General features: G+C 42.4%; 1 protein-coding gene across 2 annotated transcripts in view; it reads right to left on the bottom strand.

The window, feature by feature from the left end:
* Positions 1-4371: 4371 nt before the first annotated feature.
* Positions 4372-23793, bottom strand: part of SLC26A4 (solute carrier family 26 member 4) — a 34309-nt gene continuing 14887 nt past the window's right edge. The window contains exons 9-20 of one of the 2 annotated variants that reach the window (XM_065404751.1): positions 19412-19525; positions 18698-18775; positions 18371-18466; positions 16653-16759; positions 15518-15587; positions 15061-15153; positions 14849-14944; positions 8792-9022; positions 7180-7234; positions 6691-6836; positions 5449-5532; positions 4372-4395 (exon numbers count right to left, since the gene is read on the bottom strand). In XM_065404751.1, the coding sequence (XP_065260823.1) occupies positions 4372-4395; positions 5449-5532; positions 6691-6836; positions 7180-7234; positions 8792-9022; positions 14849-14944; positions 15061-15153; positions 15518-15587; positions 16653-16759; positions 18371-18466; positions 18698-18775; positions 19412-19525 (1194 nt within the window). Of the gene's footprint in view, positions 4396-4942; positions 5533-6690; positions 6837-7179; positions 7235-8791; positions 9023-14848; positions 14945-15060; positions 15154-15517; positions 15588-16652; positions 16760-18370; positions 18467-18697; positions 18776-19411; positions 19526-23793 lie in introns of those variants that run through there. The other variant, XM_065404744.1, reaches the window with a different exon arrangement.

Raw genomic sequence — 23793 nt, 5'->3', positions numbered from 1 at the left:
AATGTCACCAGCTACCTTAGGTATGTAGTGCATCTGCAGCCTAGAATTAGGGCTGTCAATTAATCACAGTTAACTCAGGCGATTTAAACAAAATAAATTAACTCGGTAAAAAATAATTGCACTATTAAACAATAAGAAAATACCAATTAAAATGTATTATAATATTTTGTATGTTTTCTATCTTTTTCAAATGTTTTCAATTACAACATAGAATACAAAGTGTACAGTGCTCACTTTATATTTTTGATTACAAATATTTTAACTGTAAAAAAGATGAACAAAAGAAATAGTATTTTTCAGTTTACCTCATACAAGTACTGTAGTGCAGTCTGTTTATCGTGAAAGTGCAACTTACAAATGTAGAATTATTTTTCCACATAACTGTACTCAAAAATAAAACAATGTAAAACTATATAGAGACTACAGGTGCACTCAGTTCTACTTGTTCATCCAAGTTTGTTTACATATACAGGAGATAATGCTGCCCACTTATTTACGTCACCTGCAGGTGAGAACAAGCGGTCGCATGGCACTGTTGTAGCCAACGTTCCAAGGTATATATGTGCCAGATATGCTAAGCATTTGTATGTCCATTCATGCTTTGACTTGTAGATTGCACTACCTTTTGTTTCTTTTTTACGGTGCAAATATTTGTAATTAAAAATAATATAAAGTGAACATGCTACACTTTGTATTCTGCATTGTAATTGAAATCAAGCAGGGGCTGGCAGGAAGCAGGAGGAGGTCTGGGGGTGGGTGGGGCCATGCTGTTTGGGGAGGCTCAGCCTCCCCCTACCTTTGATACCCACTGCCCATGATAGGAATCTTGCCTACAGCCAGGCCTTGGAGGAGTTTCAGTGTGTGGAGACATTTCCTGCACAAGATCGTTGAGAAATCACCGTAGGGTCTACGGATGGTGCTAAAGAGAATGGCCACAACTGCAGAGCCACGAATCCACAGCAGCTGTTCTGCAGCTTTTAGGGGCTCATGGCTGATGCTGTTTCAGTCATCTGCTCACAAGCGGCCTGTGTTTTGATCTATCTAGGGGGCAAACTAACAGTAGGAGAAACTGTTAGCTTCTCATGTAAGTGTATTGTAAATTCAACTAAGGTCAAAATAGTAACAATTCCCACTAAATTCAATTCAGTGGGAGTCTTTCCAGTGACTATTGCCCAATTCGATCGCCATTGAAGACCCTACAATGAGGGAAGCTGGTATGAAAGTGATAACATTTCTGAGAACATTAAAGAGATAAAATATGGGGGGTGTTTTTCAGTATGCACAATGTTTATTCCTTAGGTCACTGACAACATTCCTGTAAAATACAGCACCTTTTCTAGACGGTAAAAAGATTAATAAAATATCTCTCTTTCAAGGTAAACCTTTGACATACAGAGATCTAACAGTATTAATAGTCACAAAATGCTTAGAAAAATGCCATTCCTGTATTATGCTTGAAAAACAAGTATATCCAGCGGTGCTTCTGAGGGGTTTATGCATGAGTGCAAAGTTCTGCAGGGTTTTAGTTATATTGTAAAATACATTACTTTGGTATCCTTCATATAAAAATAAGTATGTCTCCCCTTGCATCCCACCCCATCCCCATTGAACAGAGGTATTTGAAATTTTCTTCATGATGTCTATTGTTGTTCTTAGAGCTTGGATGGGTGTAGTAAATTAAGAATGTAATGGAAACCCATGAGAACATTCTTATCTGGATAACTGTAAATATACTGTACCAGTAAACGCAAAACAAATACAAACATGACTCAGATAATAAGTGTATATGCAGCCCATGGGTGTGAATAATTGTCCAATACCCCCATTCTGTATTAATTCATCCTGGTTAAAAAAATCATATTTTAAAAGGAAAATGTATTTTTAAATATCTTTGTATTTTATTATTACTCTTCTTAAATGCTCAGGCAGCAAAAATGCGAGACAGAGCCAAACCAAAATACTGGATCCAAAGCGACTTACATTTGAGGAAAGTTTGGATCAGGATTCAAACTTCAGAGTGAAGGCCGATCTCTAGCAAGACAAGTATGTTCTACCAGTACCACTCTATTATTTCGTGATAATCCTTATTACATCTTCCTCAGAAAAAAAAAAAACCCAAATGGCTTTTAACAATTTTCAAGTTAATCAAAATATTCCGTATTTTGTAAGTGTTTACAGTTTGTTTTATATAAAGGTATATAAAATGGACAACAGTTGATGAGAAGTAATGTTTGAGGGAAATTGGCCTGATCCTTTATTGTTCTACACACAGCACTTCCGTTGACATCAGTGGCAGTTTATTTGAAACTCAATTCTGCCACCATTTTCAGATCAACATACATAAGAATAGCAGAGTCAAGCTCTGAGCAAGTTTGTGAATGTGGAGATCAGTCCTGCAAGGTGCCGAGCACTCTAGCCTGACCCAATGAAGCACTAAGCACTTGAATAGTCCCATTGACTCTACTCATGCTTAAATTTAAGTATGTGCTTGTGCTTTGCTGGATTGGATGAGAACGCTCAACACCTTGCAGGATTGAGCCCTTTGTGCTTTTGAAAGTAGTAGTAGTAGCCGCCTATTTGACTGTCCTGAAAACCCCTTGTTTATCCAACAGCATCACACTGTTATGCCAGTGTTTCAGCTCTGCCAGAAAAAGGACCATCTCTGGGTAAAGGCCCAATCCAACTCTCGGTGAAGTCACTGGGGGTCTATCAACTGACTTTAATGGAGGTTCAGCAAGGTTCTTAGAGATATAATCTGTGCTACTTAGTGCTTGGCTTCCCAGCTGAGACTGCCAATTAATGCCAGTTGTGATGGTGGTAATTTTCTGTGTGCAATGTGTGTGTGGTTGGTCCCATTCGAAATTTTGTGTGATACTTTAATTACAAATTTTATTTCACTGTAATTTTAATATGTGAAGATACCAAAATGATCACAAAGTTTAGACCATAAATGTGATGTAATCTAGAAACCTATGTATTTTGTAAGGACTATGTATGGTTTTTATGGCATGTTTTTTCAACATTGTATATTGGTAGTTGCCACAAGGAATTTCAGTTTTAAAACTAATTTATTTACAATTTAATTTAATTTTTAATGTAACAATTTGTGTAATTTTTCATCTAAACATATAATCATTACATGGGAACAATCATTTCTTACATAGCCAATATAAAGCCTTAAAAACAGAAGTTAAAAAGGTTTTCTTGTAATCCTTTAAATTTTGTGTAAATTATTGCACTAGGGGATTGTAGCATAACTTTTAAAAGTACACATTTTTTAGAAGAATAGAAGCAGTTTGTAGAGTATTAAAGGAATGAAACCGTTTATGCAGATAATTCTTCATTAAACCAATGATACTGTATAATCCCATTTCAAAAACCAAACTAGATATTAAGTCAGATCTTTACTCCAGTTTTATAGCAGCTTATTCCACAAATTCCATTAACTTCAATGGGACTATTGGTAGAGTAAGGTACTGTTCAATCTATATAGGTTTAATTTCAGTAATGATTATTAACCAGGAGTGCATGAGTTACTAAAAATAGCACTAAAGAACCAAGACTCTTAAGTAATAGTCCCTCTTATTGAGCCTTATCCATATATATGGTTAACATTTTATAGCAATATAGTAAACAGTTTTGAGTGACTAAATTTTACCTGGACTCCATTTCTGTTATATAAGGGATTTTTTATATTGAGACTGCAATACTGCAACAAACCCAGGAATTATTTTGAATGACTAATAGATAAATTTTAAAGACGTGTGTTGTTGAATGCAGCCGTGTTAACGTCCTGCGAAACTAATTGCATGGGATTGCAGATCCTTTTGCAGGTCAGGGCCTAGGGCTGCTACTGCCTATTGCTTCTCTTTTGTGAGGAATTTATTATTTGTATTACAGTAGCACCTTGAGGCCTCCCATCAGGGTTGGAGCTCCATTGTGCTAGGCACAATACAAATACATAAGAGACAGTTCCTGGCCCCAAGAAGAGTTTACAATCTCCTCAACCCCTGGGGCCGAGTTACCATAAAGAAGCTATTTTTTCCTATATGCATTGATATACCAGTGGGTTATAGACACAGACCGACAAACCCTAAAACTAGCTGCAATTTCTGTAATAGTTCTGATGATCTGCCTCCCATATCTTGCCAACACTGATTCTATGAACACATTTTTCTGATCAGACTTGATTGTTTCAAGGATTACATGTCAATAGACAAAATTTGGAGATTTATAGAGATCTACGGAGTTCAGACAAAGAAATTAGTGTTTTCTTCAAGTGCAAAGACAAGTCCCAGTGCAGAAAACGCTTATATAGTATTGGTGCCTGAATATTGCCATGGAGTCCAAGATATCCGTAATAGTTTTCCTTCATGAAGCAAGTCTGCGCATGGCCTAATGAAATAAGTTTTAAAAGATGGGGGATGGTGAGAGGGAAATGGGTGATTAGTTCTGTGTACACACCATATTTAAAAAAAGAACAACTTTTGCACATATATTACTATACAACCAAGGGGTTCAGTGCTGGCTGACTGAGTCTACCAGGAAATAATTTGAAAAGAGGCTGTAACCTGAAGCCATTTCTCTGGTTGGCAGCTTCATCTCAGTAGTCAATCAGGGAGATGACCTACACCTAGTAAACACTGGTTGTCAAGTAGCAGGTTGAACCCTCACAAAACAGTCAATCTGGAGTCAGGCTGTTTCTTCTTCAGTCCCTGAGGTAACTTAGCAAAGAGTCCTGTGGCACCTTATAGACTAACAGACGTATAGGAGCATGAGCTTTCGTGGGTGAATACCCACTTCTTCGGATGCATGTAGTGGAAATTTCCAGGGGCCACTGGAAATTTCCACTACATGCATCCGAAGAAGTGGGTATTCACCCACGAAAGCTCATGCTCCTATACGTCTGTTAGTCTATAAGGTGCCACAGGACTCTTTGCTGCTTTTATAGATCCAGACTAACACGGCTACCCCTTTGATACTTGAGGTAACTTAAAAATATTAGGGGTAAATTATGGCTTTTAGAACTGGCTGGTGCTTGGTGGATGGGGAGAGCAGTTTCAGATAAAAGCATTAAGCCTCTGTAGGGTAGAAGCAGGCATAAAATCTTGTGGGTGCTGGAGGTGGAGAAGTATGAATACATGTGGCACCTGCTACACCTTCAAAAAAGCTTCATTGTGACTTCCCTCACTAGCATTGACTGCTAGGTGAATAGGGAGGGCAAACTTTGGGCATCCCACAACCCACTCTTTGTTGTCAATATTTTCCCTGGATCAGCCAGTCAGCCAAAGTCTGTAGAGCCCACAAGGCTATGGTGTTTTGTTTTTTATTTATTTATTTTATTTTTTCTTGGTTGGCCCCATGTATCAGCACCACTCATACCGCTATAGTTAAGATAAATATACATACATCATGGACACATGCTTTATTAAAAGGATAGCTCCATACCTCCTCCTGAACATCAAGTTCATCATCAAGCTTGCCTGTTTCTGAGAAATCTATTGGTTCCTTAGATTCCTGCATCAGTGAAATCTTAAGAGAAAAGTTAACAAGTATTGTGAACAAAATGAATGTTGCAACCGTACCAATAAAGTTATGTTGCCATGAAAAGCCTTGGTGTTACTGCCTCTGCTCATAAAAACCTGCTGCTTACTCGTAATTAACAAAATTATTCTTTTAGCTGTTGGGGTAGAGACTTGTGCTTTTGATGCTGAAGGCCATGCTTATAATCCTGGTGATGACTCAGTGTCTGTGTGTATGCAGCCATAGGTTAGTTAAAATGGTATGCAACCTTTTTAAATACATAAATACTGCAGAGTAACTCCTCCAGAGTCTGATATGACAAGCAAAAATGACCAAAACGTCAGGGCCCCATACTGCTGTATTTGTGAGGACAGTCACAAAATTTGAAGGCCCCTGGTGGAGTGTATGGCCTTAATCAAGGCTGCATATTTAAGATGGGTGTAGGCAGAGCCAGTGCTAGGCATAAGCAGACTAAGCAATTGTTTAGGGCCCTGAGCAGCTCAAGGGGGGCCCCCTATTAATTATTAGTGTGTTGTAGGGGGGTCCAAAAATATTCCTGCTTAGGGCCCCCAATGGGTTAGCACAGGCACTGGATGGAGGCAGAGTTAGAACTTTAGGGCCTCCTTGTAATGTACGGAGGATTTGAATCAATCTGTTCAGTGTTCTAAAGTTTCTCAGGAATTGCAGGGAGCACTGGTTCACTACATGTTTGTGTTGTTGCAGAGGTGATGTGGGGGGTGGGGCATGGGCATGTGGGGTCATATACCCCTCTTCCCCCAGATTTGTTGCTTGGTTGGACTGAGCATGCTCAGTAATGCTGCTGAAGCCAGTTGCCCTCACTCTGCACACACACATCGGTAGGCACAGGTATCTCTGGCTGTGCCTAGCACAATGGGACCTCAACCTGCACTACTGCAATATAAATGATACATAGTAATTAATGGTTTCAGAGTAGCAACCATTCTTTTCATAGTAATTAATAATCCTCTGAACAGTTAGATATACAACACAAGCTGTCCAGTTTATAAGCACCTTGTATGAACATCTTTTGCTTTTTTTAAACAACTCTTCATCTAGTTCCTAAAGCTTTTTCCCTTTACCACAAACTGTGAAAACTATTTACAGCTAGTGTATGATACAGAAAAACAAATGATATATGGTCCTCACCTTTTCAAAAATAGGATCCTGGATGTCTCTGTGCATCATTTCATGCTGTATGTAAAGCACAGCATCATGGACAGTCAGGAAGAACATGTCTTTTCTGATGTTATCATCAAAGAAGCCACATTGTTCCAGCTTTGTTATAATGTTGTCTGAACAAAAACCAAAGTTATAAAAGACTGATACATTTGAAAATAATTGAAGAAATAAGTGTCAAAATAGAGATGAACAATTATCAACAATAAAATGTATAGACCTATAATTCTATCATAGTGGGTTCTCTCTAAGTTAAATTCACTTCTCCCCAAGACACCTTTGTACATCCGCAGACACAGCCAGACACAGTTTAACTATTTATTTGTTTAAAAGAGCAGTTCAGTTCACTTTTAACTATATTTACTAAAAAAGTACTTCCACAGATCCAATCCACAGATCCTTTATTACTTTTATTCTATCCTTCATGCTGTGCATTAGTGATAATACATATATGTTTACCTTGATGTGATGCGATGTATACAGTCACATCAATTCTCTCGAACTCTTTAACTATCTGGAAAAAAAAGGGGGTGGTTTGCAATAAACATTTTCTTATTCACACACATTTAAGAAACAGTATTTGTATTCACAAAGATTAGTTACATTTTTCATTTTCCTTTGAGTATTTGCACCACAATCCCGAATCATGTGTTCTTTTATTCATAGGAATCTAGGAATTGCCAGACTCAAAGTCCATCTACTCCAGTATGCTGTTTCTGTCAGTGGCCAGACTTTGATTATTAAAGGCAAAGCTGACAGTGCCATCTATGATTATGGTTGCATGACACTATGGACATGCTCTGGGAATGAATTGGGGTTGTGCAGTATAGAAGGTTGTCTGTGGAAGTGGTTATCAGCCAGAGGCCTGGGGCCCCCTGGGGGGCCGTGAGCAGGCTTCAGAGAGTCTGCCAAGCTGGGCCAGCACTAGACTCGCTGGGGCCCAGAGCGGAAAATAGAAGCCCCACTGCATGGGTCTGGAGCCTGGAGTCCTGAGCCCTGTCATCCGGGGTTGAAGTCGAAGCCTGAGCAATGTAGCTTTGTGAGGGCCCCCTTTGGTGTGGGCCCCAGGCAACTGCCGTGTTTGCTACCCCCTAATGCCGGCCCTGGCTTTTATATGCAGAAAAAAACAGTTGTGGCACACATGGAGTTTTTATAGCATATTGAGGGGAGCCTCAGAAAGAAAAAGGTTGATGGTCTGTGGGACCCCTGCCTCATTTGTTGCAGAAGTTGGAAGATGCATAGTGAATAAGGCAGAGGATTACAGGAACAGAAAAGAATTTTTTGCAGACCAACTGTTTGTTCCTCATTTTCTGGATGTCCAATTTAATAACCTGGGATTTGAATTGCAGAAGTGCTGACCACTCAGGAACTGCAGTTGAAGTCAATGCTTTGAACATACCAAGTGCTATATAATGCTAAATTCTCTGAAAAATCAGGTCCTATGTGTCACATATTGGGCACCCAGAATTAGTGGATACTTTTCATTTTAATCTCTCTGTGCCTCAGCTCCCCATCTGTAAAATGGGGATAATACCCCTCACCTTGCAGGGGTGTTGTGAACGTACATTGATTAATATTAGTGTAGTCAGATACTATAGTGCTGAGTGCTAAAGAAAAGTCCATGAGGAAGTTAATAGTTTTGTCTTCATAGCAAGGTCTGAATAGTGTGCAGGAAATAAGGCATGTGGCCATACATTGAACAATGAGAATAAAACAAAATCCTGTGCACTGACTGAAGCAGGGGTCCCATGGAAAAAATATGCGATCATGTAAATTAAAGATAGTAGCAATGCATAGGCACAAGGAGCCCAAATTAAGGTTGCACGGGCATCCTAATTCTGGCATTTTCTAATGCTTAAGTGCTTGTCTTTACAACCTTAATAATGTTTTTATTATAGTTTTTTAGTTTCTAATTTATAAATAGACCAAAATCTACCTGTTGTTACAGAAATATGAAAGATGTGTCACAAACCAACATACACTGGGAAACTCAAAATTAATTTCAGCCAACCTGTCCCTAATTAACATACCAATGACTAATACTGCACAGGGAAAAAAAAAAAAGACTTACCATTCTCATTGTCCTCACGGCTACAACATCCAAGAATGATACACCTCCAAAGTCAAAAATTAAACTGTGGATAGGCACTCTGGGGACATTCACTTTGACTGGGAGTTCTGAATTCCAGTCCACTTGGATCTCTACTTCTTTGGTTGGAATTTTAAGATCTTCAGGATCATCAAGATCTTCATCAGATTCAAAAGCTTCATTGGTAGTCCCAGAATCACTGATGATGCCATTCTAATCAGAACAGATAGTATAAGAAATATATCACATAATCAGGGACAAAGATTTTGGAATTTTTCCATATTAGCTTATTTAAGCAATAATGACGGAAGCATTTTTTCCTCATTTCTTCACATATGACTGATCCTGCACTAAATGACTTAAATGGAAACAAGACTGAGCCAATAATTAGCACTTCTCCCTGCATACAGTGTATTTTCTTTCCTGTGTTTTTGTTCATTAACGGAGGAGAGCCATATGGGAAAACCACTGTCCAGAAAACAACTAACAAGCTTCCACTTGAGAACCTTACCCTATAGAATCTTTAGGGTTGATGTTTTTATTTTTGAATTATATGTATTACATTTATTGCAACAACAATCCAAGGGTCAAGAGTTGTTGTCACTTACCTGAAAATTTCATCATATAAACTTGAAAGAATACAAAAATGTAGCATCCTGCAGTATAATATCTGGCAAAAATTGACACTTATTCCCAACCTTCAAATGTGGGGACTTCAATGGGACATCTACATTCCACATTTGGACACTCATATAAGCACTTAATGGTATAAATGGCCATTTTACACGTAGCACAATAAATGTTGCCCCATTTAAGCAGCTGTGGAATGCCCTGTTGGCAGGAAAACCAATGCAATTCTTCTGCATATAGGAGGCAAAATATAAGGAGCCTGTGTAAGGGATTTACACTCTCTGTGCACCAGAATGCAGCTCTGAAGAGACTGCCAGTCTATAACTTCGTAAAACAGATGTAGGGATGAGGAGAAGGAGTAAAGGAAGGACCAGGTAATCCACTGCGTCCAGATCCACTGGCCTTTCTCTCCCCTCCCCAACATACTGTGGGCACAGCTGCCAATGGTCACTCCAACCTCAACCCCAAGGCTATAGTAGCAGCCATGGAGTTCTACTGCTGCCTGCATGCTGGAGGGAAAGGATTTTTTCCCCCCAGGCCCTGAAAATACTCTAGGGTAGAGTTCACTAAATGGGTCAAGTTCTGAAGATGAGGTTCAAACTGACACCTCATATTTGCGATTTGATTATCCTCTTCAGGTGCCCATGTTTGAACATATTGCCCATTATCAGGAGAATTGTCCAGTTAGTTAAACATGTTATCAGCAGTTAATGGCTCCCTCCCTAACGAGTACTGACCAGATGCATTTTGACTCTGAAGCAGCCATGATGTTCTATAAAGCTTCCAAGTTGCAGTGGTTTATGATGGAGCATTGATCTTTATTGCACCTTGATATACCGCAAAGCATTTAGATGCAGCACTGGATGGTTACAGCTCTTTGTGGGCCAAGTTGACTTCCTCTCTCTAGTGATTGTAGGTGTATGTCCACTTACCAGACTTGACACTATGTGTACATTGCCCTTTCTGTGTAATCCTGGGTGTCTCACACAGTCACATCCCAGTGCCAGGGACTTCCCCTTCCCAGCATATCACCAAAAAGACAGGTGAGTGATCAATACAGTCATATCACAGTGAATGATATCAGAGTGCACTATGCTACACAACTGTGCACCTTGGGCTTCTCAGTGATCATCTGAGGCTGGTGAATGGATAAATAGTCACAGGTCCTTTCCTACACCCACCTATATTTCACCCAAACATAAAGATTTCCAACTCTGTGGCATGTGGTGCCTGGTACACAGCTCAGATAGTTTTTCTGAATGTGGAAGTGTCTGGGCAACATTGGCTGGAAAAAGAATCTCCACTCTCCATTTCAGTACGTATCACAAAATAAACAATTACATCAAAACAAAGGGTCGAGTTTCCTGCCACTCGCATTATAATAAGAACATAAGCAGGGGCGGCTCCAGGTACCAGCGCAGCAAGCACGTGCCTGGGGCGGCAAACTGCAGGGGGTGGCCTGCCGGTCACTGTGAGGGCGGCAGTCAGGCAGCTTTCGGCGGCATGCCTGCGGGAGGTCCGCTGGTGCCGCACCATCAGCATCCCCACCGCCGAATTGCCGCCGAACCCACGGGACCGGCAGACCTCCCGCAGGCATACCGCCGACTCCGCGTGACCAGCAGACCACCCGCAGGCGCGGCGCCGAAAGCCACCTGCCTGCCATGCTTGGGGCGGCAAAAAACATAGAGCCGCCCCTGAACATAAGCATGGCCATACTGGATCAGACCAATGGTCCATCCGGCCCAGTATCCTGTCTTCCGACAGTGGCCAATGCCAGGTGCTTCAGAGGGAATGAACAGAACAGCCATTGATGGACCTATCCTCCATGAACTTATCTAGTTCTTTTTTTAAACCTGCTATAAGTCTTGGCCTTCACAAACATCCTCTGGCAAAGAGTTCCATGGGTTGACTGTGCTTTGTGTGAAGAAATACATCTTTTTCTTTGTTTTAAACCTGCTGCCTGTTAATTTCATTTGCTGACCCCTAGTTCTCGTGTTATAAGAAGGAGTGTAGGGAGCCAGGGTGGCTGCCCTCCGAACCTGAGGGTAAAGGGCCTTTCTCTCAGCCTGAGTGGGCGGGGCCAGCCCAAGCTCTCTCCACCCCCCGGAAGGGGAGGGGTGGAACAGGAAGTATAAAGGGCGGGGCCCTTAGCTCAGTTAGGGCAGCACCAGGGAGGGAGGCAGACGCAGACCGCGGGCTGCTCCCTTCAGACCCTGCTGCCACGCCAGGGGAGGCCCTGGACCAGTGGAAACCTCACCTGGAGGACGGACTGGGGCTGCCAGGACTGCCCGCTGCCGAGTATCCAGAGGAACTGGAGGAGCCGGAGGGGGAGCTGGAGCTGCCAGCAGCCAAGGACCGGGAGGAGCTGGAGGAGCCTGAGCCTGAGGGGGAGCTGGAGCTGCCAACAGCGGACTACCCCGACGCGCTGACGGGACCAGAGGGATTCGGACGAGCAATCGGGTAGGAAGTAGCCCAGGGACAAAGCTGCACAGTGGTGAGTCTGTATCGCGGAAGGACCCCGCTGATCCAATGGCGGGACCCTCGTCCTGCCGCTGTCAGGGCCCTGGGCTGGAACGCAGTGGTGTAGGGTGGGCCTGCATTCCCCTACCCGGCCGAGCCACGCCGGGACCTTTGCCGGCGCTCCCCTGCCTGAGGGGCGCTACTGACCTTTGCCGGCGCTCCCCTGCCTGAGGGGAGCGCTACTGACCTTTGCCGGCACTCCCCTGCCTGAGGGGCACGCTACTGACCTTTGCCGGCGCTCCCCTGCCTGAGGGGCGCGCTACTGACCTTTGCCGGCGCTCCCCTGCCTGAGGGGCGCGCTACTGACCTTTGCCGGCGCTCCCCTGCCTGAGGGGCGCGCTATTGACCTTTGCCGGCGCTCCCCTGCCTGAGGGGCGCGCTATTGACCTTTGCCGGCGCTCCCCTGCCTGAGGGGCGCGCTATTGACCTTTGCCGGCGCTCCCCTGCCTGAGGGGCGCGCTATTGACCTTTGCCGGCGCTCCCCTGCCTGAGGGGCGCGCTACAGACTCTGGCTGGCGGCCTTCCCGCTGCTAATTCCCCGCTGGCGGAGGCGTGACCCAGGCCGGCCAGTGACCTCGTAGCTCCCCACCGCCCCCTAGCGGGTAGGTGGACCGACACCGATCACAAGGAGTAAATAACACTTCCTTATCTACTTTCTCCATACCAGTCATGATTTCTATCCTCTATCATATCCCCCCTTAGTTTTCTCTTTTCCAGGGTGAAAAGTCCCAGTCTTAGTCATCTCTTCTCGTATGTAAGTTGTTCCATACCCCAATCAGTTTTGTTGCTCTTTTCTGGACCTTTTCTAATTCCAATATACCATTTTTGAGATGGGGCAACCAGATCTACATGTAGTATTCAAGATGTGGGCATACCATGGATTTATATAGAGGCAATATGATATTTTCTGTCTTATTATCTATTCCTTTCCTAATGATTCCCACCATTCTGAAGAATTATTTTGTTTTGGACTGCTATTACGGCCAGAAGGGAGGGGGAGCTGCGTCCCTATGACTCACAGCCAGAGGGCTGCACCCCATGCTCCAAATCAGCAGTACAGCAATGCCTACAGCCAGAGAAGGATGTCTGGGACAAGAGAGGTGCCCACCCTTACCCCAAGGGTGCATCTTAGAAGTACAACCTATGACATGGTGGAGAATGTGGGCAATCCCTTCCTAAATCTGACACAAGGGTAAATTGGGGAAGATTGAAAGCCCAGGCATGTTAGCTTTTATGACTGCCACTGCACATTGAGTGAATGTTTTCAGAAAACTATCCACAATGACTCCAAGATCTGTTTCTTGAGTGGTAACAGCTAATTTAGACCCCATCGTTTGATATGTATAGTTGGGATTATGTTTTCCAATGTGCATTACTTTGCATTTATCAACATTGAATTTCATCTGCCATTTTGTTGCCCAGTCACCCAGTTTTGTGAGATCCCTTTGTAACTCTTCGCAGTCCACTTTGGACTTAACTATCTTGAGTAGTTTTGTATCATCTGCAAATTTTATCACCTCACTGTTTACCCCTTTTTCCAGGTCATTTATGAATTTGTTGAATAGGACTCATCCCAGTATAGACCCCTGGGGGATACTACAATTTATCTCTCTCCATTCTGAAAACTGACCATTTATTCCTATCCTTTGTTTCCTATCTTTTAACCAGTTACTGATCCATGAGAGGATCTTCCCTCTTATCCCATGACAGCTTACCTTGCTTAAGAGCCTTGCATAAGGGACCTTTTCAAAGGTTTTCTGAAACTCTAAGTACACTATATCCACTGGATACCCCTTGTCCACATGATTGTTGACCTCCTCAAAGAATTCTAGTAGATTGGCGAGGCATGATTTCCCTTTACAAAAACCAAGTTGACTCTTCTCCAACAAATTCTGTTCATCTATGTATCTGACAATTTTGTTCTTTACTATAGTTTCAACCAGTTTACCTGGTACTGAAGTCAGGCTAACTGGCCTGTAATTGCCAGGATCACCTCTGAAGCCCTTTTTAAAAATTCGTGTCACATTAGCTATCCTCCAGTCATTTGGTACAGAAGCTGATTTAAATGATAGGTTACAAACTACAGTTAGTAATTTTGCAATTTCACATTTGAGTTCCTTCAGCACTTTTGGGTGAATACCATCTGGTCCTGGTTACTTATTACTGTTTAGTTTATCAATTTGTTCCAAAACCTGCCCTAATGACACCTCAATCTGGGACCGTTCCTCAGATTTGTCACCTAAAAAGAATGGCTTGGGTTTGGGAATCTCCCTCACATCCTCAGCCATGAAGACTGATGCAAAGAATTCATTTAGTTTCTCCACAATGGCCTTATCTTCCTTGAGTGCTCCTTTTGCATCTCGATCATCCAGTGGCCCCACTGGTTGTTTAGCAGGCTTCTTGCTTTTGATGTACTTAAAAAAAATTGCTGTTACTTTTTGAGTCTTTGGCTAGCTGTTCTTCAAATTCTTTTTTGACTTTCCTAATTATATTTTTACTCTACAGGGAGTCCATTAAGAAATATACCCATCTAGCCTTCTTGAACATCTAACACAGCCCAGTCTGCTGTCTTTTGGGTGAATGTTGCCACCTTCTGGGAACACAGCTAAACATGCTCTTTACTACACCGCATAGATTACCACTAAGTGTAGTTGCCTCCAGTGGCCTGATACATGGTTTTCACCCCTAGCTTCCCAAGTCCCATATAGGGTCCATACTTCCTACAACAATGATCTGTCAAAACGATCTCTTCTTTATTTTAAAAATAAAATACACGGAAGCTTACATCACATCAATGTGAACCAAAACAAAGCCATCTTGCTTCATATAGACCTATTATCCATGACAGTAACCCTTTAACAAAGAGCAGAAAAAAAAATTAAACTTTACCTTAGTTGCTTTTAATTTTCCCTTCTTGATCAGTTTCTGTATCATCCTCAGTGCTTTGAGCCTCTTGTTATGCACGCGAATTGCATCAAACCCCACCTATAGAAACCAGGACCAAGTTAGCAACATTATTTTTGTTTTATCTAGGCAAACAGCTGTAGAAATTCCAAAGCCAATTAAATAGCAAACCTCCAAAATCATCACAGACTACTTACGGTGGATTTCAGGCTGCTTTTCAATCCATCTATATTAGCATAAAAAATAGGACTGGAAAATCTGAGAATCTTCACTCCTTCTGGTTCAACAACCTGTTGTCAAAATAATTTCAAGGTCAAGCATGTATATTACATTTACCTAATTAGCAATAGCACCCAAACTTAGCCTAATGGAGCATCACTTTGATAACTTGCAAAGAATCCAGGTAGGCACCTAATTTATATAAAAAGGAGCTGATTGCTAGCTACCTTCACTTTTAATATAAAGGTTTAGCTCCCAGAAACTATAGTTCCCAGCATGCAATGTGGTCTGACCACTTGGCTCCAGATGGAAGTTTTTACACTGAGATCCATTATCTTCAGGAGCTGTGCTTCCATAGAGCTGCAAGGTAGAACTCTGTACCTCACTTTGGCTTGCAGGCTGCCATTAGGAAAATAACCAGTCAGAAACGCTTACAGTTTTGTAGTCCTTGACGTTCTTGTAGAGGTCTGTGCCAGGAACGTTCCCAAGGCCACCCCACGAGGGACTAACAGAAACAAAAAGAAAACATGGCGTAAAATTAACAGTCAGTTGAGGAACTTATAACATGGGATGACTTGTTACACACAGCCTTTTACAGAATGGTGAGAATCAGCAAACGGAATAGCCCCAGCAGGAGGCTGCGCAGGGGATTCCCTTGGATATAGCAGGCCCTTGCTTGGATGTGATGCACTTTGGTCTATGGTGGCTGACGCATACTGACTGCACCACTTTGAAGCACTTCCTGACAGCAAAGCTATGGACTGGCTTTGATGTCAGCTTTGCTTTCTGGATTCCAGGTGGAAGGAAAGGTGTTATCTTGTATATTCAGCAAGAAAACCGGGAGAGAGTTATGAGGTGGCTGAGCAGTGGAGCAACATCCTGTGAAGTCACCCATCACCTCCATTCAGTCTCACTTATTCTTCCACATGTTCGCTCTCATCCATGCTAGGCATTGCGGGGAACACCAGAGCCATAGTCAACAGCTAAAATGTGAACCTTGGAATGGAATCTTAAAGCAGCAATAAGGGTGGGGGAAGGGGGAGGAATGGTCATGTATGTCTGCACACATATGTCTGCACATGTCTTCTACTCTACAGGTACCTTATAATGACATCCAGAATAAGTAGCTGCTGAGAATGTTACTTGCCAAAATGTTATCTGTCTCAACATGTGTCTTCCCCCTTCCCACCAATGGTACTGTTCTATGCTGAGTGAATAGTAATTGATAAAATATAGCTACTCATATAACTTCTTATACTTTATTTTGAATGCTTCCATCCCTTTTAAGATCTCTTATAGGTACCTAAATGACAGATGGCCAGGTAAAAAATAGAGTAGATCAATCACAAAAATAATGCATGCATCCTTTACATCAATATGACTACAATACATTCTGGCTTTGGAATGAATCTATGAACACTCTTACAGAAACAGAAGGGTAGATTTTCTTTCACTTCAAAATCATGGTCAATATGACTGATTTTCAGACATAAATTCTCTCCTTTTCCCTAAATTCCCTTACTTTTCATGGTATAGCACTGACTGGTCTTGCTGTTTCTGTGTTACTTACAACTGAACTCTCACCACAACTGTCAGTAATCCGAACACAAGGCCAGCAAGTAATCCCAAATCAAGACCCAGAATGATGGATGCCACACATGTGAAAATCCAGATCATCTAGAGAGGAAAGAACAAACACAGTGTCTCTGAATTAAAAAAGAAAATAGCTTCTGATCACAGCAGAAAATCACTACACCAAATAATAATAGCAACAAAAGAATTTAAGCTTGAAGATGGTCAAAATACCCAAACCATGTACTGACTTCTATATTAAACTCTTCCTTTATTTCCAAGCCAGTTTTGCTCATCTTTATTTTGTTTATTGTTCGTATTTAGTTCTTAGACAATAAATTATCAAGCTAGTCTAAGGTAACGAAGTCTAGCAGGGACTCAGTTATCCCTTGTACAGTTAAAGAGGATACAATTTCTCATTGTCTTTACTTCTCTCCAGCAGCAGCTATTTTTGTTATTTTTACTCCAGGAATTTGAAGCAATGTATTTCCCCAAGAACCTAATTTATTGTAGGATGACAGTTTGCCCTCAGATATGTAGTGGCAAAGGAGGGCTCCCACTTATTTCTGGGAGAAGGATCTGTACCACAAATGGGTAGTATTTCACATAAACCGGGTGGGGAAGGTGGGGGGACACACATTTTGAAGTCTGTGCTGCCTACTTGGGCTAATTCCTGAACTCCTTACTCAGTCACAGCTCAGAAACTCCCATTGGACCCAACCCTGTGGGTGCTGAGCACCATCAGCTCCCATTGAAGTCAAATAAGATTTTTACCCAAGAAGAGGACTGAGTAAAAATTGAGTAAGGACTTTGGGATTTGGCTACAGGCAGGGCACTTTTCATAGGCATTCATGAGGCAATCTTTGCATATCAGAGATTATGTGGAGATGATACTTTCCATGCAATACCTGATTCCCCCAAGCACACCATGGGCCTGCTCCACAGAAACTCCAATAAGAGATATGAGGGTGCCTTGGGATGAGATTATAGGGGTCTGAGGGCACAGTCTAGATGTAATTGTGCATACATCCCTTGACACAGCAAGGGCCCCTATGCACACATTCCATCACAGATTATTACTGCTCCAAGCAAGAAAAAACATTTATTGGTGAGGACTATGAGGATATTGGTCCAGGCATGGTCCACACTAATGTTGTTGCAGGCTATATGGGAACATTTGGGAACTGGTTATGCATTGGTTCAGAATCTGAATATAAGGGGCCAGATTCTCTCACTCAGCCAAACTGTGCTCAGCAAAAGACCAGAGTGGGGTGGTAAAAGTGACTTCAGGCTGTCTTTACATTAATCTGCAGCTCAGCTGATTGAACTAGAAGGCAACTCTAAACTTTGCTGGTTGTTAACTGCAAGGGATGGCCAATACACAGGGATATCTGATCAAGCCCCCTTTCCTCTAGACACACCCCTTCCGATGGGAGACTAGGAATGAATGTGATATAGAAGCTGCCACAAGTGTCTTCTACACAGGGGGAAATTTTCACTGCCTGGATCTGCTGGCTTCAGGGGAGTTTTGTGTTGGGAGACTAACACAAAACTGCGTTAATAGACCAGATAATCTGTTTTAAAGTCTTTTGGTGTTAACAATACAAAATTCTGTTTCTGTTAACAAAGTGTGGAAGCTATGAGTAAATTGGGTGGGGTTAAAACACAAAAAGAGAACTAGAACCAAAACATTTAGGAAAAAAGTAAATGACTTACAGCATCCGCCTTATTCTGCCTCCACAAACGAGGAACATCAAACACCTGCATGAACATCCCTTTCAAGTTGGCAATGACAACAGCTGCCAACACAGACTGCAAAGAGAGATTGTGAAAACTGGGTTATTCAGAAGAGAAAACACACTGTATGTTTTTGGGACACTTTTCTGGTTATTAAGTAAATTAAAATTGTACACTATGAGCCAGATAGTCTTCTGGTATAAATCAGCACAGTTCCAAATGGAGCTGCTCCTCCAATTTACACCAGCTGAGCATATGGCCTAAATGGTGCAGGGGTAAGAGTACTAGATAGGAGAAGCATCGTACCTTCTGTAAGGGCTCTAGCAGTTTCCCCAGAGCCACAATGGCAATCAGTACAATCCCTGCTGAGATTATGCTAGCAACCTGCAAAGAAAATAGTAGTGTTGATATGAAACAAGTATTTTTAGACTCTCTGCTACGTTTTCAAACTCACTATGAATAATGCGTATGTTGGTATATTTTATATTTCTTTGTAAACAAGGAGACCTGTTAAAATATTTATTAAGTTTAAGTATACACAGCCAAATCCAGAAACAATTCAACTATATAAGGTGATTAAGTCTCATCAGTCCATGTAAATCACCACAAATTAATACCTTGGGAAAGGGTGACTTTGTGTAAGGGAAGAGGAGAAAATCCACACCAGCTCCATATTCTACCTGCTACGTGCCCTCTGAATGGCCCTACTATTAAATAAATAGTGTATAGTTGTTATTATGTGAAGTGTAACCCATAGTAAGAAAGTCTTTGTGTCCCTCTAGTGACTGGTCCACATAAGAAGTTGGTGAGTGTCACAGTTCCATTTGCAGTATTCTGGCCTTTAGTTTAGCAGTGGTGTTTCATGAGTTTAGCAATACGTGGCCTGGGTTCAAATCCCACTGTCAGCCCAACCAGGGTCATACACACAAGCATATTGGAGTTAACCCTATGTGAAGTCTTTGCCCTATGCAATATTAAACTGAAATATCTTTAAAATTAATAGTAAAATAAACGCATTACCTGGGTTTTCCCACCAGTGCTTTCCTGGACAGCAGTACGTGATAGAGCGGTGGTAGCAACAAAACAAGAGAAAGCTCCTGCAAACACATTGCTGATCCCATAGGCAATAAATTCCTAGAAGAAGATTAGATGATGATGTAAATGTAGATTTTTTTTAAGATGTCATTTACATGCATAGGTGCTGGAACTAGGGATGCTGGGGCGGCAGCAACCCCTGGTTTGAAGTGGTTTGCATCATATACAGGGTTTAGAGTTTGGTTCAATGGCTCTCAGCACCCCCACTATAAAAATTGTTCCAGCACTCCTGTTTGCACAGCAAAGATAATATTTCCTTACAGAAGCCTGTAAAGTGAGAAGTACAGTAGGCTTACACAAAATACTGGATTCATTACAACAGCTGCTGTTAAGTATTTTAGAGCTGATCTGCACACAGTTTTTTTACTGATTTAACTACATCATCTTAGAAACCAATATAGTTAAATTGGTGCAATCCCCTAGTGTGGACACAGTTGTACCAGTATAAAGATGCCTATGTTGGTATAGCTTAATTCCATAAATTTACCAAAATAAGCTATCTAAATATAAGCATTTTTATACCAGTATAACAGCATCCATACATGGGGGGTTGTTCTACAAAGGAAAAAGGACACTAAACTATCTAAACTGCTACATGCCACAAGGAGCCACAACAGTAGTTCCCTTAACCCACCCAGCAATATTGTTAATCTTTCCAGCTATACTCTTAGCCCAGCAGAAGAGTCTGTCCTATCTCGGGGCCTCTCCTTTTGTCCCTCCAGACCCACAAACATGATACAGTTCTGCGGTGACCTAGAATCCTACTTTCGACGTCTCTGACTCAAAGAATATTTCCAACATACCTCTGAACAGCATACTAACCCACAGAATCCCCCCTACCAGCACTACAAAAAAAAGGATTCTGCGTGGACTCCTCCGGACGGTCAAAACAACAGACTGGATTTCTACATAGATTGCTTCCGTCAACGTGCAAAGGCTGAAATTGTGGAAAAGCAACATCACTTGCCCCATAACCTCAGCCATGCTGAACACAACGCCATCTACAGCCTCAGAAACAATCCTGACATCATTATCAAAAAGGCTGACAAAGGAGGTGCTGTCGTCATCATGAATAAATTGGAATATGACCAAGAGGCTGCTAGACAGCTCTCTAACACCACATTCTACAGGCCATTATCCTCTGATCCCACTGAGGATTACCTAAAGAAACTACACCATCTGCTAAAAAAACTCCCTGACAAAGCACAGGAACAAATCTGTACAGACACATGCCTAGAACCCCGACCAGGGACATTCTATTTGCTACCCAAGATCCATAAACCTGGAAATCCTGGACGCCCCATCATCTCAGGCATTGGCACCCTAACATCAGGCTTGTCTGGTTATGTGGACTCTCTCCTCAGACCCTACGCTACCAGCACTCCTAGCTATCTTCGAGACACCACTGACTTCCTGAGGAAACTACAATCCATCGGTGATCTTCCAGAAAACACCATCCTGGCCACTATGGACGTAGAAGCCCTCTACACCAATATTCCACACAAAGATGGACTACAAGCTATCAGGAACAGTATCCCCGATAATGTCACAGCTAACCTGGTGGCTGAACTCTGTGACTTTGTCCTCACCCACAACTATTTCACATTTGGGGACAATATATACCTTCAAGTCAGCGGCACTGCTATGGGTACCCGCATGGCCCCACAGTATGCCAACATTTTTATGGCTGACTTAGAACAACGCTTCCTTAGCTCTCGTCCCCTAACGCCCCTACTCTACTTGCGCTACATTGATGACATCTTCATCATCTGGACCCATGGAAAAGAAGCCCTTGAGGAATTCCACCATGATTTCAATAATTTCCATCCCACCATCAACCTCAGCCTAGATCAATCCACACAAGCGGTCCATTTCCTGGACACTACTGTGCTAATAAGCGATGGTCACATAAATACCACCCTATACCGGAAACCTACTGACCGCTACACTTACCTACATGCCTCCAGCTTCCATCCAGGACACACCACATGATCCATTGTCTACAGCCAAGCTCTAAGATATAACCGCATTTGCTCCAATCCCTCAGATAGAGACAAGCACCTACAAGATCTCTATCAAGCATTCTTAAAACTACAATACCCACCTGCTGAAGTGAAAAAACAGATTGACAGAGCCAGACGAGTACCCAGAAGTCACCTCCTACAAGACAGGCCCAACAAAGAAAATAACAGAACACCACTAGCTGTCACCTTCAGCCCCCAACTAAAACCTCTCCAGCGCATCATCAGAGATCTACAACCTATCCTGAAAGATGATCCTTTACTCTCACAGATCTTGGGAGACAGACCTGTCCTCGCTTACAGACAACCCCCCAACCTAAAGCAAATACTCACCAGCAACCACACATCACTGAACAAAAACACTGACCCAGGAACCTATCCTTGTAACAAAGCCCGATGCCAACTCTGTCCACATATCTATTCAAGTGACATCATCATAGGGCCTAATCACATCAGCCATACCATCAGGGGCTCGTTCACCTGCACATCTACCAATGTGATATATGCCATCATGTGCCAGCAATGCCCCTCTGCCATGTACATTGGCCAAACCGGACAGTCTCTACGCAAAAGAATTAATGGACACAAATCTGACATCAGGAATCATAATACTCAAAAACCAGTGGGAGAACACTTTAACCTGTCTGGCCATTCTATGACAGACCTGCGGGTGGCTATCTTAAAACAGAAAAACTTCAAAAACAGACTCCAACGAGAGACTGCTGAGCTGGAATTGATATGCAAACTAGACACAATCAACTCAGGATTAAATAAAGATTGGGAATGGCTGAGCCATTACAAACATTGAATCTATCTCCCCTTGTAAGTATTTTCACACTTGCTTCTTATCAAACTGTCTGTACTGAGCTATCTTGATTATCACTTCAAAAGTTTTTTTTCTCTTACTTAATTGGCCTCTCAGAGTGGGTAAGACAACTCCCACCTGTTCATGCTCTCCGTATGTGTGTATATATATCTCCTCAATATATGTTTCACTCTATATGCATCCAAAGAAGTGGGTTGTAGCCCACGAAAGCTTATGCTCTAATAAATTTGTTAGTCTCTAAGGTGCCACAAGTACTCCTGTTCTTTTTGCGGATACAGACTAACACGGCTGCTACTCTGAAACAGATTTAAATATATCAGTTTCTAAACCAATATAGTTACAATAATAATAATAATAGGATGAGATTTAATAGTGAGAAGTGTAAGGTGATGCATTTAGGGATGACTAACAAGAATTTTAGTTATAAGCTGGGGACGCATCGGTTGGAAGTAACGGAGGAGGAGAAGGACCTCGGAGTCCTGGTTGATCGCAGGATGACTATGAGTCGGCAATGTGACGTGGCTGTGAAAAAAGCTAATGCGATTTTGGGATGCATTAGGCGAGGTATTTCTAGTAGGGACAAGGAGGTGCTGCTTCCGTTATACAAGGCGCTGGTGAGACCTCATTTGGAGTACTGTGTGCAGTTCTGGTCTCCGATGTTTAAAAAGGATGAACTCAAACTGGAACGGGTACAGAGAAGGGCCACTAGGATGATCCGAGGAATGGAAAACCTTTCCTATGAAAGGAGACTCAAGGAGCTCGGTTTGTTTAGCCTAACCAAAAGAAGGCTGAGGGGGGATATGATTGCTCTCTTTAAATATATCAAAGGGATAAATACCAGGGAGGGAGAGGAATTATTTCAGCTCAGTACTAATGTGGACACGAGAACGAATGGATATAAACTGGCCGTGGGGAAGTTTAGGCTTGAAATTAGACGAAGGTTTCTAACCGTCAGAGGGGTGAAATTTTGGAACAGCCTTCCGAGGGAAACGGTGGGGGTGAAAGACCTCTCTGGCTTCAAGATTAGGCTAGATAAGTTTATGGAGGGAATGGTTTGATGGGATAACGTGATTTTAGTGAATTAGGCAATAACGTGGCATCGCTGGTAAAATGAGGGTCCGGCTGGAGAATCTTGCCTGTATGCTCGGGGTTCTACTGATCGCCATATTTGGGGTCGGGAAGGAATTTTCCTCCAGGGTAGATTGGCAGAGACCCTGGAGGTTTTTCGCCTTCCTCCGCAGCATAGGGCAGGGGTCGCAAGCTGGAGGATTCTCTGCGACTTGAAGTCTTTAAATCACGATCTGGAGACTTCAACAGCTGAGTTAAGGGAAAGTGGGTGGGTCAGCTTTTGTGGCCTGCATCATGCGGGAGGTCAGACTAGATGACCGTATTGGTCCCTTCTGACCTTAAAGTCTATGAGTCTATGAGTCTATGGTACAAAAACTGTTTAGACGAGCCCT

The sequence above is a fragment of the Emys orbicularis genome, chromosome 1 (assembly GCF_028017835.1).
Source record: "Emys orbicularis isolate rEmyOrb1 chromosome 1, rEmyOrb1.hap1, whole genome shotgun sequence".
In the NCBI taxonomy this organism is placed as follows: domain Eukaryota; kingdom Metazoa; phylum Chordata; order Testudines; family Emydidae; genus Emys; species Emys orbicularis.
The sequence above is the reverse complement of the archived record's forward strand: the minus strand, read 5'-3'. Positions and strand labels throughout refer to the sequence as shown.